Source organism: Equus quagga, chromosome 17, assembly GCF_021613505.1.
Source record: "Equus quagga isolate Etosha38 chromosome 17, UCLA_HA_Equagga_1.0, whole genome shotgun sequence".
Lineage (NCBI taxonomy): Eukaryota > Metazoa > Chordata > Mammalia > Perissodactyla > Equidae > Equus > Equus quagga.
In genome coordinates, this window is record NC_060283.1 from 55,343,604 (window position 1) to 55,357,816 (window position 14,213).

A 14,213-nucleotide genomic window follows, 5' to 3' on the forward strand; every position below is an offset into this window, starting at 1 on the left:
AGGAATAGGAGTTCAAGGACAAAATAAAATAAGTTGCAGGGGATAAAGATAAAGTTTTTTGCACATCTGAATGGTAGTGTTAAAATTCAACTGTGCCTCATAGAGAGAGTGATTTTAATTTTTTAAACATCTTTTCATTTTAGATACATATCATAAGGCAAGTAATTTTATCTCTGTTTAATAGGCAAGAAAATAGACATATATGTAAAATGACTTGAATGTTTACTTACGTGGCTACTACGCAGCACAGCTGGGACTCAGACTTACCACTCCCAATTCTTAGCTCTTTTAACTAAACCAGTGAGGGGCAATCGGAAACCCAAAGAACGAATGTGGCCTAAATATGTTCTCATTTACAGCCTTTGATCTAACCTCAAAAATTCCTCTCATATTAGAGATAGAGGAACGGATGGCCCTTCCAGGAAGATAATTCAGCCCTAATCTCACAGAAGATGAGTGGCAGATCCAGTACTGGACAGGGTACAGATGCAGAAATCAACAGTCTCAAGGGGAGTGTAGGCACTTGCCAGCACTGATGCCTGAAAGGCTCTGGTATCCTTGAATAGTGAGATGCCATCTGATGGGTCTGTCAAAGATGTCAAAGCATATGTGGTCACTGGGAATATATGGCAGCCCCTGATGGATTCCTCCCTGGAGAAGGGTAACAGGGAGACAAGCATGAGACCACGGGATAAGAAGAGTTAAGATGGGTAGCAAAAGTCTAAGCTGGGCCTGTGGCAGGACAAGAGGTAGGAGTGACCTGAACCCAGCTCACTGTGCTCCAAGACGTAGAGCTGTGCCTCTAGTTGGAAGGCGAGGGGACAGGTTAGATGAAGAGGAGCAGGGATATGAATTCTGAAGGTGTGACATATAACGCCATAAAAATGTAAATTATTATTAAACTCATTGTACGCAATATTACTAATAATATAATTCAGACTTTCAAAAATATAAAATTAAAATTCAAGCACAAAGAAGCACAGAAACAAGCGATGTTTTACATTTTAGTAGCTAGGAATTACACTCAAGAAAAGACAAAATACACTTGATTAAAGTATGTCTTAATAATAAAATCATTCAAGGAAGAGTATAACCATCATGAAAGCTTTTGTAGCTTCTCAAAGTTTAACCAAAAATGAAAATCTCCAGAAAACAATGAAAGAATGTTAAGCACAGATGCAGTTTTTTTAAAGATTGGCACCTGAGCTAACAAGTGTTGCCAATCTTTTCTTTTTTTCTGCTTTATCTCCCCAAATCCCCCCAGTACATAGTTGTATATTTTAGTTGTGGGTCCTTCTAGTTGTGGCACACAGTTTTTTATTTTCCAAAAAACTGTTACAAATTTTTAACGTGGCCCATTGACATTCTGTTTTATTTTTTTGAATTCTATACAAAAGGGTCCTCATCACTGCCCTAGGCCTAACCTACGCAAAAAGGCTGCAGGAAGAATGGAAAGGGGGTCAATAGCAAAAATGACTGGAAACTGAGTCAATAACTAGGCGTGTCAAATAGTTATTATCTCAAGTAAGTTTCACAACAATGTGAAAAGGTAGGTCATTGTGACTACACTTTACATGTGAAAAATATGAGTTCCAAGAGTTTAAGTAAGGTCCATGTTTATGGCTATCAAAGCTGGCATTTAAACCCGAGGTTGTCTGACCACAATGGCTGAGTTTTGTCCTCTAACTACACTTTAATAATCTGCTATAAATTTATGTTTTAGTTAAATAATATTTAACTTAATAATAATCTTTATAGGTTTAAAATAGATAAAATACTTTTTCTGAATGTTTCCAAATGAATCTTTTTTGCAACATAGCAATTGGTAGAAACTTTTTTATATTTATCTCAGAAACAAAACCACTATTTCTATGTGTGTTATAAAAAAATAAATGGTTAAAAATCACTTTGAGGTAACTTCGACGGTCTCTTTACCTGCTTGACTGCTCTGTCTCTTTCCAAAGAGGTCAGCATTTTCTGCTTCAGTAAAGTGTGGTGCTTCTCATGCAACACCCTTATGGTTGGTTCATAAGACGCATAATGTAACTTCAACCTACGAAAAATAAAGGGCATCTTAAAGGTTAATTGAGTTAAATCAGTGACTTCCATCTAACTTTTGTTTTCCTTTTTTTTCATTGGAAAAAAATGAATAAGCATATAAAGGTCAACACAACCGAGCCAGGAAGTGCAAGAAGTAGTACTGGCATGCAGCTTCCCTGCGCGTGACTGTGCTGAAGTCCCGCAGCCTGCCTGCAGTAGCACAGAGAGTGGGAAGAGGGTAAAACCTGAGACCTTTCCAACCAAAGGTGCTATGATTCAGACTCACTAATCATAGGTGTGTGTATACGTGCACATACACACAAAACTATTAAATATTACCTTTGAGCTTTTCCTCTGGGCAAATGGGTAACTGACCCTGATGAAGGCACAGCAATTATTGATCTTTGGATAAGAAAAAGCTTAGCTACCTTTAAAGAACGCCTACGTGACTTCAGAAGAGCCGCAGGGCTCTTTATGGTCCTGAGTGTAGAATAATTCCCAAATTTAAAAGAACGAACTTTTAAAATGAAGTACAATACAAACACAGTTCTAAAAAGAGACCTGCATAAAAAGGGAAATTTAGATGAAGTAGTATATATTCAACACACTTTCAATGTTAGGGCAGATGCAAAGTGTTGACCATCTATCACGTTCCAGGCACCATATCAGGTACTTTATACACATTAATCCAAGATTTATTATCATCATTTTTACACAAAAGAAAGAAAACTATGATGGGCACCTAAAGGTAAATGGTACAGCCAGGCTTCCAATGCTTACTTAACTCCAAAATCCTAGCTCTTTCCATTATATCATTCTACTTCTCAGTTAAGGTTTATGCTAAAAAGAAAACAAATCATTTTGAACTTTTATTCTGAATTTATCTGGACATATGAACCAAAAAAAATTAGACCAAGATATGAGACCAAAAGTATTGATTAGTCAAAAAATAAACATTCTCAAGGTCTTTTTTTAAAGGTTAATGTAAATCTCTCACTTAAAGTGGTGTGTTATTCCTACAGAGGTTCAATTAAAGAAAAATCAGAAAAACTCTAGGTTCTAATATATTGCTAAGCTTGAGAGCACATTGATTCTGAAACTCCATGCAACAGACTATGCTTAAGAAATCGAAATAGTTTCAATAGCCACAATAACCCACAAAAGACAGCAATTGTCATTGCTACCCTTGAGCTGCACTGCCCAGTAGAGTAGCAACTAGGCAAATGTGGCTATTTAAATTTAAACTTAAATCAATTAAAATTAACTAAAATTAGAAATCTAATTTCTCATTTGTACTAGCCACCTTGCAAGTGCTAGCACATGTGGCTAGTCGCTATTGTTTTGAGCAGTGCAGACATAGAATATTTACAACATCATAGAAAGTTCTATTGGACAGCACTGCCCTAGAATAAGCAAAAGAGAATTTTAGTTAAGGATTATAAATTCTTTTCTTGTGTTTTTTTGGTTTTTTGCAGGAGGAGGGAAAGTCAATCTGAATAACGTCTTGAGAATAATTTCTGAAGGCCTTAGCATAAACGCAAAGTCATTCAGTATGTGCCCCTCCCCCCACCTCACCCTTGTCAGGCCATATCTGCACTTTGCTCTCTATGCTTACAATTTGGTGAATGTGCATGTCTCTTCGTGACTTGATGTCTTTGAACCATCTCTGCCCACAGCACCCTGCTGACCCCACTCCCTCACTCTGTTAACTCATACTTTAGAATTCAATTCCTGTGGAAATAGGTTCCTGAAACCTCTCATGCTCCAGCCTGGCTGGGGTGACCACCCTTTTGGTTGGCATAGCAACAAAGAAGTATATTCAGTACATTTCTGTTTAACTCATTCCTTATCACACATCCCAATAGTCTCTGGGAACCCTGACAGCAGGAGCCTAAACTTACTTTACTTGTGTTTCAAATACACAGCACAGTGTCTGGCACACAGTAGATGCTCAATAAGTGGTGAATACATAACTTTACCTGAAACCTTCTGCCATGGCCAAGTTGCTTAACACTAATGAATCAACTCTTTAATAGATATGCCAACAGATATGAGCAGTTTACCCTTTGAGGTCATTAATTAATTTGTTTTTTTCCTGGACTACTCGCTTGTGGTGCATTCGATGAAAATCACGTTCTTTCTGAGTTTTAAGAAGATCTTCTCTAGCCTTGCTGAAAAAGAAATAATAATAATGGTAACTTTAAAAATCACTGCTAATTTCTTTTTGAAAAATCATTCAGTCATCAGTTCAAATCAAGTATTAAGTCATTAAAAAGATAACTGAAAACAAAGATTCCATTTTAATTGTCACTGAAGGATATCAACCAATATCATGTATATGTGGGTGGGAGATGAATGGGCCAAAACCTGTGGTTTCAAAAATATCATTCATTCACATTTCAGTTAAGTAAAAGGAAATTAAACATATGATGCAAACATAACTTATCTATTTCCAAAGAGAATTTGTTTACAAGATGGAAATACATATAAAACAGGATAATTCAAAACAATTACAAATAAACAAAAAGATTTTACAAAATTTAATTCTGAATTTGCTTGAATATATAGTGAAAATATTTGGGGTTAGTTCTGATAATTGGTGAAAGAAAGCGTATTCTGGAAAACCATTATTTTATTCTGGTAATGCATATGACAAATATATACAACCTGTGGGTCATATTACTAGAATAGCTGGTAAATTTATAAGAAATTTCTTCAATATCAGTACTGCAATACAGCAGCATTCTTCAACTGATATATCTTCTGCAAATCACTGGCATAAAGCAAGCAAGAATATTCTTTCTAAGCCCAGGCTGTATGTGAAAAATTAGTGGAAATTTTTCACCCATCTCCGTAACATGTTAGTTTCAATATTACAACATAAAATATAATTTATAATGAAAAGTAGTTATCTAACAGTCTTGGTTAACTGACAAAGTGCTACTGCAGTGAGACTCTCACGTTCTGAAAAATGGATGGACTGAGTTAGAATGCTGACACGTCACATGAGGATCCAAATGGAATCAATCTGCTTCTCTGTATCACAGTATTTCAAAATTCAGATTCACACAAAATAAATGCACACAAATAGATTTCTGCTTTAGGAGCTATGTCAGAGCAATGACTGAGGAGCAGTCACTGGGATGCTGCCAAAGAAGTGGGATGAGGTAGAGTGTTTAAGCTCCTGATAGAGCACATTATAATCAGTGAGATTTCCTGCTGCACGATCAAGTCGCATGTGGCATGTGGTGAAAACGTCTCATCTATTCTTCCAAGTTTCTTTCTTTCCTCTCCTCCTCTTTTTTTGGATGACCTGTATTGTTCTTTATCTTACTTCCAATATTGTAGTCTTTATCATATGTAAATAAACAATGTGTCACAGTATTCATGGTCTATTCCAACCATCTAACTCTCAGCTTCATTTCCATGTCAACAATCTTCAAGGTGCAAGAAACTGTCGATTAAAATATTCAGTCTTGAAAAATCATCTGAGGAATATGCCAATTATTAGATGAACAAATAATTTGTTCTTTCCAGGGTTTACTCCTGTGTGTGTGTGAGTGAAGATGGACCAAGAAAGAGAGAACTTCTGCCACCACCAGGAGCCTAATGAGTAGCAATTGAAGAGGAGCAGAGTTTAAGTAGAGGGACTGAAAAATGGCTGAGTTGACATTTTGTTGTGAAAACACAAGAACATCACCCGAATTCTCATTCATTTAGAAGAAAAGTATGTACAGTGACTATCTTGCACATAGAAAACACTCAATGAATATTATTGTAACCATCATCATCATCATCTTACTATTACTATTTAGTAGAGTAGAATAGATACATTAAATTCCTCTAACAGCTAGATTTATCTACCTAAAATGGGGGGCATGCTAGAAGATAAATATCCTCTAACGAACCAAAAATCTCAGGATATATTATTATTAGTAACACTGTATCCCTTTATAAAAGAATTTAAACTTTTATGAACGTCTATTTTGAGTCTATTAAAATTGCCTTACTTTCAACAACTTGATGAATTATATATGTTTTATCTATATTTTTATATACATATATGTTTTATATATGTTTAATGTGCTTATGTTTTATCTTAACTGAAACATAAACCCATAATAAGTTAAAAAATACTTAGAAAAATAATGCTGCAGAGCTTCTTAAGCGGAACCACAAATGTGCAGCATTGCATCAACTCACTTTTTACATATGCATATAAAGGCCTATTTGTACTTATCCCAGGAAAGAAAGCATAGGAATTGATTGAAGTATTAGACCTTAAACTTTTCCTGACCATTAAATTGGTTTTCAGGGACTTGCTTTCTGTTTGCACAAATGAAGTCTACTCAGTAAAACAATTTAAATTCATTTCATGGTGATGCTTCTCCTATTATGACTTTCCTGCTGCCTATCTGTTTAATAAAAGGAAAGTAAAAGTTGTACTAAAAAATAAAGTTTAAAGTATTCATATAAGCAATTAATATTTTAAGATATATAGTATTTTCTTATTACATTAGTAGAGCATCTTTGTTGTTAAAAAACTTTTATTAAGATAGATATCAAATACAGAGATTCTATTTCAAGTACAATGAAGTAAGAGTTATTCAGTGAAACATTCTATTTCGATTTGTATACATAAAGAACGTACCTCATACCTGCTTTTTCTTAATGAAATATTAGAATAACTAACTTTCCCATATCAGAAAATAAGCATATCAAAATCTATAATTAAAGTATAAAATATTAAGATTACCATACTATAAAAACACTGTCCCCAAAAGTCCAAGTTTCAACATATGAATGTGATTTAACAGTGTGCTTTAAAAAATTATTTTTAAGTGAATTCCCATAGTAAAATAATTTTATTAACTGAATAGCTTTAACTAAGTATTTTGAAGTGACCATTTAATAATGGATTTATTGGGCTAAATTATCATAATTTGCCAAAAGGAAGCATAATAAACATTTTCTTGTTTACTGAGCCAAAGCAAGCCATCTTTGTCATGTATTCTTCTCATGTTCAAACTTTCATGAAAGTAATTTCTGATAACAGCAACATAATTACCAATTATTTCAGCATCTTCAATTGGTCATAAATGAATTAGTTTAACCCACTAAAATTAATATTGCACTAATTGTTGGATACACAAAATGGAATTCAACCAGATTAGAGGAAAGGTTTCATTATATTCTTACCAAAAGAAGGGGGGTATACGCATGTCCAGAAAAAAATACCTTCTTAATTTAACAAGCAATTACCTAAACACTAAAGCATGAAGTTTTATGGGCCTCATTATTATCTTTATTTCCACAGTGTTTGTTTCTGAAAGCCATTAAATAAAATTGGTCTTTGGAAAAGCTGGGTACTCTCTGACCTTTTACAGAAGTGAATTTTGTAGGTGAAATTAAGAGCCCTTAGTAAAGCACCTAATTTTTCCTCAAAATTAATTGCTATTTTAGTTTTCTTTACGTCTATATTTTCTGGAAAAAGGTAAAATAAAGTATTTCGTTATTTTGAAAATGGTACATTTTAATCTTCTAATTAGTAATCCCAGTCAGTATTATTTTCCGTCAAATCTTCAGGATTCTCAATAAACCTTTCCTAGTCTGCATCACATTTCCTTGATGTAACAGCACAGCAAAGGACGACCATACTGCAAATGGGGCAAGACTCGGCTTTACAGAAAGTTGTTTAAATTCCTGTCATGAAAGGAAAATAATGCCTACTCCAAAGGAATGCTATGAAAGGAGCAAAAATCATCAATTAACTACTCTAAAAATTATTATTAGCTTAACTAAAGAGCCAAAATGCTAACTGCACACATTCACTTACGCCCCTTCTATTTACCAGGCACAGTTATAGGCCCCGGGGATATGTTGAGCACAAGACACAGTTCCTATTAAATGGAGCTCACAATGTAACAACAAAATATATGCATTAGATAATTAGATGTAAAAAGCATAAGTTTCAAACTCTGTCATAAATATACAGTATTAAATTAAAGATAACCTACCTAAATGGAGAGATATACCACATAAATAGATTAGAAGACTAAAACTTATGAACACATTAATCCTTCCCCTCCCCCAAAAATGTGTATGTACATATATGTGTATCACACACACACATACTCTTCCCAAATTAAGTTATGGATTCAACTCAGTCTCAATCCTAAAGCCACCCATGCCTTTCTATAGAAACTGGCAAAGTGACTCTAAAATTTATATGGAAATACTAGGACCTAGAACAGTCAAATCATCTTTGAAAAAGAAGAACAAAGCTGGAGGACTAACACTACCTGACTTTAAGAACTTACTTAAAGCTACAGTAATCAGGAGTGTGGTATTAGCATAAGGACAAACAAATAGAAGAATGGAACAGAATGGAGTCTAGAAATAAACCCCAATTATAAAGTCAATTGATTTTCAACAAAAATGCCAAAGCAGTTTGGAGTATCCTCAGAAAATTAAGGATAGGTCTACCTTATGATCCAGCTATTTCACTGCTGGGTATTTATCCAAAGAACTTGAAAACACAAAGGCATAAAGATACTTGCACCCCTATGTTCATTGCAGCATTATACTCAATAGCCAAGACGTGGAAGCAACCTAGGTGCCCATCAAGGGACGAATGGATAAAGAAGATGTGGTATTTATACACGATGGAATACTACTCAGCCACAAGAAATGACGAAATCCGGCCATTTGTGACAACATGGAAGGACCTTGAGGGTATTATGCTGAGTGAAATAAGTCAGAGGGAGAAAGCCAAATACCATATGATCTCACTCATAAGTAGAAGATAAAAACGACAAAAAAAAAAAACATAGCATTGGAGATTGGACTGGTGGTTACCAATGGGGAAGGGGGGAGGGGGGAGGGCAAAGGGGGTGATTAGGGTCACATGTGAGGGGACGCACTATAATTAGTGTTCGGGTGGTGAACATGATGTAATGTATACAGAATTCAAAATATGATGTACATCCGAAAAATATAAATATTAAAAAAATAAATAAATAAATAAAAATGCCAAAGAAATTCAATAAAGGATAAAAAATCTTTTTAAGAATGGCGCTTGAACAACTGGATATTCCTACAGAAGGAAAATTAAACTCTAGCTCCTACCTCAAATTATATACAAAAATTAAAGATAGATCATAGGTTGAAATAAACTCTAAATCTTTAAAGGTTTTTAGAAGAAAACATAGGAGAATATCTCTGTGACATAAGAGTAGGCAATGGCATCTTAGAAAAAATGTCAAAAGCAATACTATAAAAAAAACTTAGACTTCATCAAAACTTAAAACTTCTGCTCATCTAAGACGCCATTAGGAACTGAAGAGGCAAGCCAGTAACTGGGAGAAAATATTCACAATTCACAGAAAATATTCAAATTCACAAAGGATTTGTATTCAGAATATATTAGGAACTCTTACAACTCAACAATAAGACTAACAATCCAATCAAAAAGGGGCAAAAGACTTATACAGAAAGCAGGATAGATAAACAGCCAATAAGCACAAAAAAAAGTGTTCAATATCATTAGTTATCAGGAAAATGGATATCAAAACCAACAAGCTGCTACTATACAACCAGTAAAATGGCTAAAATTAAAAAAACTAACAATACTCAATGTTGGTGACAATATTGGAACAACTGGAACTCTCATATATCACTATTGGGAATGTAAAATGACCCAATCTGAATGTTAGAAAATGGACTGGCAGTTTCTTATAAAGTTAAACATACTTCTGCCATTTGATCCAGGAATTCCACTCTAAGTTTTTATCCAAAAAAAGTGAAAACATATTCCCACAAAAAGACTTGTACACAGATGTTCATAGTAGTATTATTCATAATAACCACAGCTGGAAACAACCTAATAGAAAAAGGATGAATAAATTGTGGCATACACTATACAACAGAGTACCACTTGGCAACAAAAGAGGGACAAATTACTGATAAATACAAAAATTACAGATAAATTTTACAGACTTTATGTTGAGTGTAAGATGCCAAACTCATAGATTCCGTTTATGAAGTTCTCAAACGGGCAAAACTAACCTAAGGTGAAAAAAATCACCAATCAGTGATTGCCAGGGCAGGGAAAGACTAAGATGGGACACGAGAGAAATTTCTGGATAGACTGAAATATTCTATATTGAGATGGCTACGGAGGTTACAAGACTTTACCTGTTTGTCAAAATTATATAGCTAAGACTTGTATATTTCAATTTATGGAAATTATAACTCAAAAAAAGAACTGTAAAAAATAATATAAGTGGGTGTGGGGTAGGGTATGGATGGGAGTAGAAATGAAATAAGAATGGCAGAAATTTGATAAGTTTTCAAACTGTCTGATAGGCCCATGAGATTCACTATTCTATTTTGTTTGCCTTCTATATGCTTGCTATTTTTTCAGAATTAAAAAGTCAATTTTTCAGAATTAAAAATTAAACAAATAAATAAATTGCTATGTACCTGCCTTATGGAAGAAATACCACTCTTGGTTGTTTATTCAGTGTTGCTGCTGCCACTAATAATTATGTTGATGAAGAAGATGATGATGATGCTATCCTATCCACTGAGTACATATTGTAAACCAGGTATCATGCTCATTATACCATGATGAGCAAAAAGGCATAATCTTTGCCTTCAGCAAGTTTACAGGAGTATAGAGAAAATGAATAAGAAAATAAAATATACATTTAAATAATCATAAACTGTACTGTTATGAAAGAACGAAAGAGTGCTGTAATATTGAATACTGACAATCTTCATTGAGCACTTACCACGTGACAGACATTGTGCTAAACATTTTTAAATGATTCCCTCAAGATAGGAATATTATCCCACTTATATCTGAGGAAGTTGAATGATAATTATATTCTTATATCTAATAAATGACAGAGCATCATGTATTTGTGCTGCTCTAGCCATAATATCTGATCTGATATCAGTTTCTGTTCTGAATCAAAGTTTGAGTAGGGTTAGTAATGCAGTTTGATAACAGCAGATATTGTCCTTTCAAGAACCCAACTGTCCCATGAGGAGCTTGTTTGACTTCATTATTATCCTGTGGTAACCAGCTAAGTCAACATATAAGAAAGTTATGCAGGATATAATGTTCTCCCTGTTTCCATCATGCCTCTCTAGCCCGTCCATTTTCCACACAGGAGCCAGTTCCCATTACACCTCCCAAAACCATCCATTAATCTCAAATCCCACTCAGAGGAAAGAAAGCAAAGTTCTAACGAAGGCCTCTACCACTTCTCCCTGGTCCCAGTCACTATGGTCTCCTTGCTGCTCCCCTATCAAGCCAAGCTGTCCCCACCATAAGCCCTTTGTGCTTCCTCTTCCCCTAGTTTGGGATTCCCTTTCCCCACGTTTACACACGGCTTCTCCCTCAGTTTCTTCAGATATGTGAGAGGACTTCCCTCACCACCCTACATAAAATAACACCTCATTTATCTCTGTCTCCTTTACCCATGTTCTTTTTCTTCAATGTACTTACCACCACCTGATACATGTTATACCTGTCAACATCCACATGCAGTTAGTGGCTATTCTCATTGGACAGCACAGCCTTGGAGAGTGTAAACAGTACGGAGGTAAGACGAGGAAAAGAAGCCTGTCAATGAGATGGAAGGAAAGGCAGAACAGCATGCTGTCACAGAAACTGAAGGAGGAGAAGAATGAAAACTAGGAGGTCCACTTGGTTAGGAGAGGTGGGATGAAAGCCAGCAGGATGTCAAAGAGCAAGTACAAAGCTGCTTTTAGGAGTAACCATCCTAGTGAGAATACTTGCAATGTCTACATTATGAGAAGAAGACATAAAATGTTAGTCAAGATAGGAAACACGATCAAGCAAACACGTCCCTAATTAACAAAACTTGTAACGGTTTTTATGAACCTCAGGCTGAGGCGAATATTGAGGCATGTCAACTACCAAATAAAAGGAAGTTGACGAAATAGTGTCTTAACTGTGAAAGATATTTAACTCTAAGCGATGCTGTCTAGTCTCCATCCAACCAACAATTCTCTGCAAATGTGCTGCAGGTCACTCAAATTCTAGACCTCTGCATTTACAATAACAATCGATCTACCTTTCAATAGAAAACTACAGTTATATTCTCCTTTTCTGAGAAAGATTGTCAAACTACTACTCACATCATTCATTCCTCTCTAGTATCTAGCATGTAATATACCTTTACCTTCAATGTAACTATAAATCTTTTTTATAATACTTTTTTCACCTTAAAAACATCTATAAGAAAATCTTCCCAACAGCTATTTCCCAAACTTAATATTTTAGAAGCTAATCTACATTTGTAGCATCTATAAGAACAATCTCCCTTCTAAAACTGGGTTACAACAGAGAAAAAGATAATTTCTTGCCTTAATTATTGCAATTCATATGATATTTTAGAATGAAATATTTTCTCCTTTCATGTCTTCCTTCATGCTTCATCATTGCTGAATTTCAAAAATATTAATGATGTGATGATTAAAAAATATCCAGGGATGACAGCCTTTAGAGATACTGATAGTAATAGCTGACATTTTCAAAGCAGTCTGTGATTTACACAGCTCTTCAACATAGATTGTCTCATTTAATTATCCCATCACTCCCTAGGAGTTAATAATATTATGTATAATTACTCCCAGTTGAACAATAAGAAAACTGAGTTAATAAGTAGCAGAATACTGGAAGCGAGATATTTGAACTTTAAATTCAGTACTCTTTCCCTGGCAACTCTCCCCTGGATAAATATTAAGCCTATAGCTATATGATTTCTCTAGGTTTTCAGATCCATCATTAAATGCCACCAGTATAATCAGGGACAATATGTACATAACATAGTTGTAACCTGACTCTTTTGCATATTAAATATTAATTATTATTAGAAAAGTATCTAACATCTGCACTTAATCTTGCTTTAAGAAATAGCCTTAATCCTTAAAAGGAAAACTTTAGGTTAAATTCCGTAAAGAGAAACCAATGTTTATTCCGAATTCCTATTAGAAAAGTATCCTCACATGGCAAATTGAAAACCCTGTGTGATGAACCATTACCATCTGGGGCAAACTCATAGCATGTAGACGTAGTTTGGGGAATTTTTTCTTTTTCTGCTTTATTTCCCAACCTCCCCCCCACCACCCGGTACGTAGTTGTATATCTTAGTGGCAGGTCCTTCTAGTTGTGGGATGGGGAATTTTTTACAAAACCTCATTCTCCATTTTCTCAGACTGTATCCAACAGAATTAGGCTATAGGGAAACACTTCACAAAAGGTGCTGTGAAAGCACAACGTGCTTAATATGCATCCAATGAAATAAACATTACTCATCCACTAAGGGTCAAGCCTCTTTCCTCTAAATTTTCCAAGTCAGGTATATTAAAGCAAATAAATATTTTCCTTTCCTAACTTGTTAAATTTTAAATTATATTGAATGAGATATATTTGAGAGATAACCATAAGCCATTGAAATGAAAACTATATTTTAGTAAGGTAATTTTTATAAACACAAACGAGACAGATTTTATTTGAGTGATATCTGTTGTAATCATGGTTTCTTTTAACATTAAGTTAATAGTTTGCATGGGTAATAGTTTACACAGTTTTGATTATAGTTACTAAATATAATATTCAATAAACAATCAGTAATCAACAATGATTATTTAATGTCATTGGGGTAAAACTCATTGCATAAAGAGGCTATACCTATTCAAGAGAAAATTAGCTAATGCAAGCAGTAATTCAAAGGAGACCAGGAACTGAAACAGTATACCTGGCAGCACACTAAAAAATGTGCTGTGTCAAATTCCCAGGGCATCCATGAGGAAGGTCTATGTGAAACCGTAGTGAGCATCAGGGCCAAGAGTACAAACCACTTGTGAGAAATGGAACCAAGAGTAGAGAGAATGCTGCTTCCAGCAACATATTTTGTGGATGATCATATACTGATATCCAAAGTGTAAAATGCCAAATAGTACATCCACAGATAATATGAAATGTGTATAACTTGCAAAATCATTTCTATAAGTGCATATAATAACTTAACAAATGACTATACAAATTATCTTCCATTACTACCACCTTTTCAAAGTAGGAGCTTATTCTAAGTGTTTCCTCTATTTTTCAATGCAGTCTTATTTCTTTACATTAA

General features: G+C 34.6%; 1 protein-coding gene across 1 annotated transcript in view; it reads right to left on the bottom strand.

The window, feature by feature from the left end:
* The window catches only part of SPAG16 (sperm associated antigen 16), an 891,247-nt gene that overhangs the window by 852,638 nt on the left and 24,396 nt on the right, over nt 1-14,213 (bottom strand). Inside the window, exons 6-7 of the mRNA XM_046644878.1 lie at nt 4,104-4,211; nt 1,936-2,053 (exon numbers count right to left, since the gene is read on the bottom strand). Coding sequence (XP_046500834.1) covers nt 1,936-2,053; nt 4,104-4,211 — 226 coding nt within the window. The remainder of the gene's footprint in view (nt 1-1,935; nt 2,054-4,103; nt 4,212-14,213) is intronic.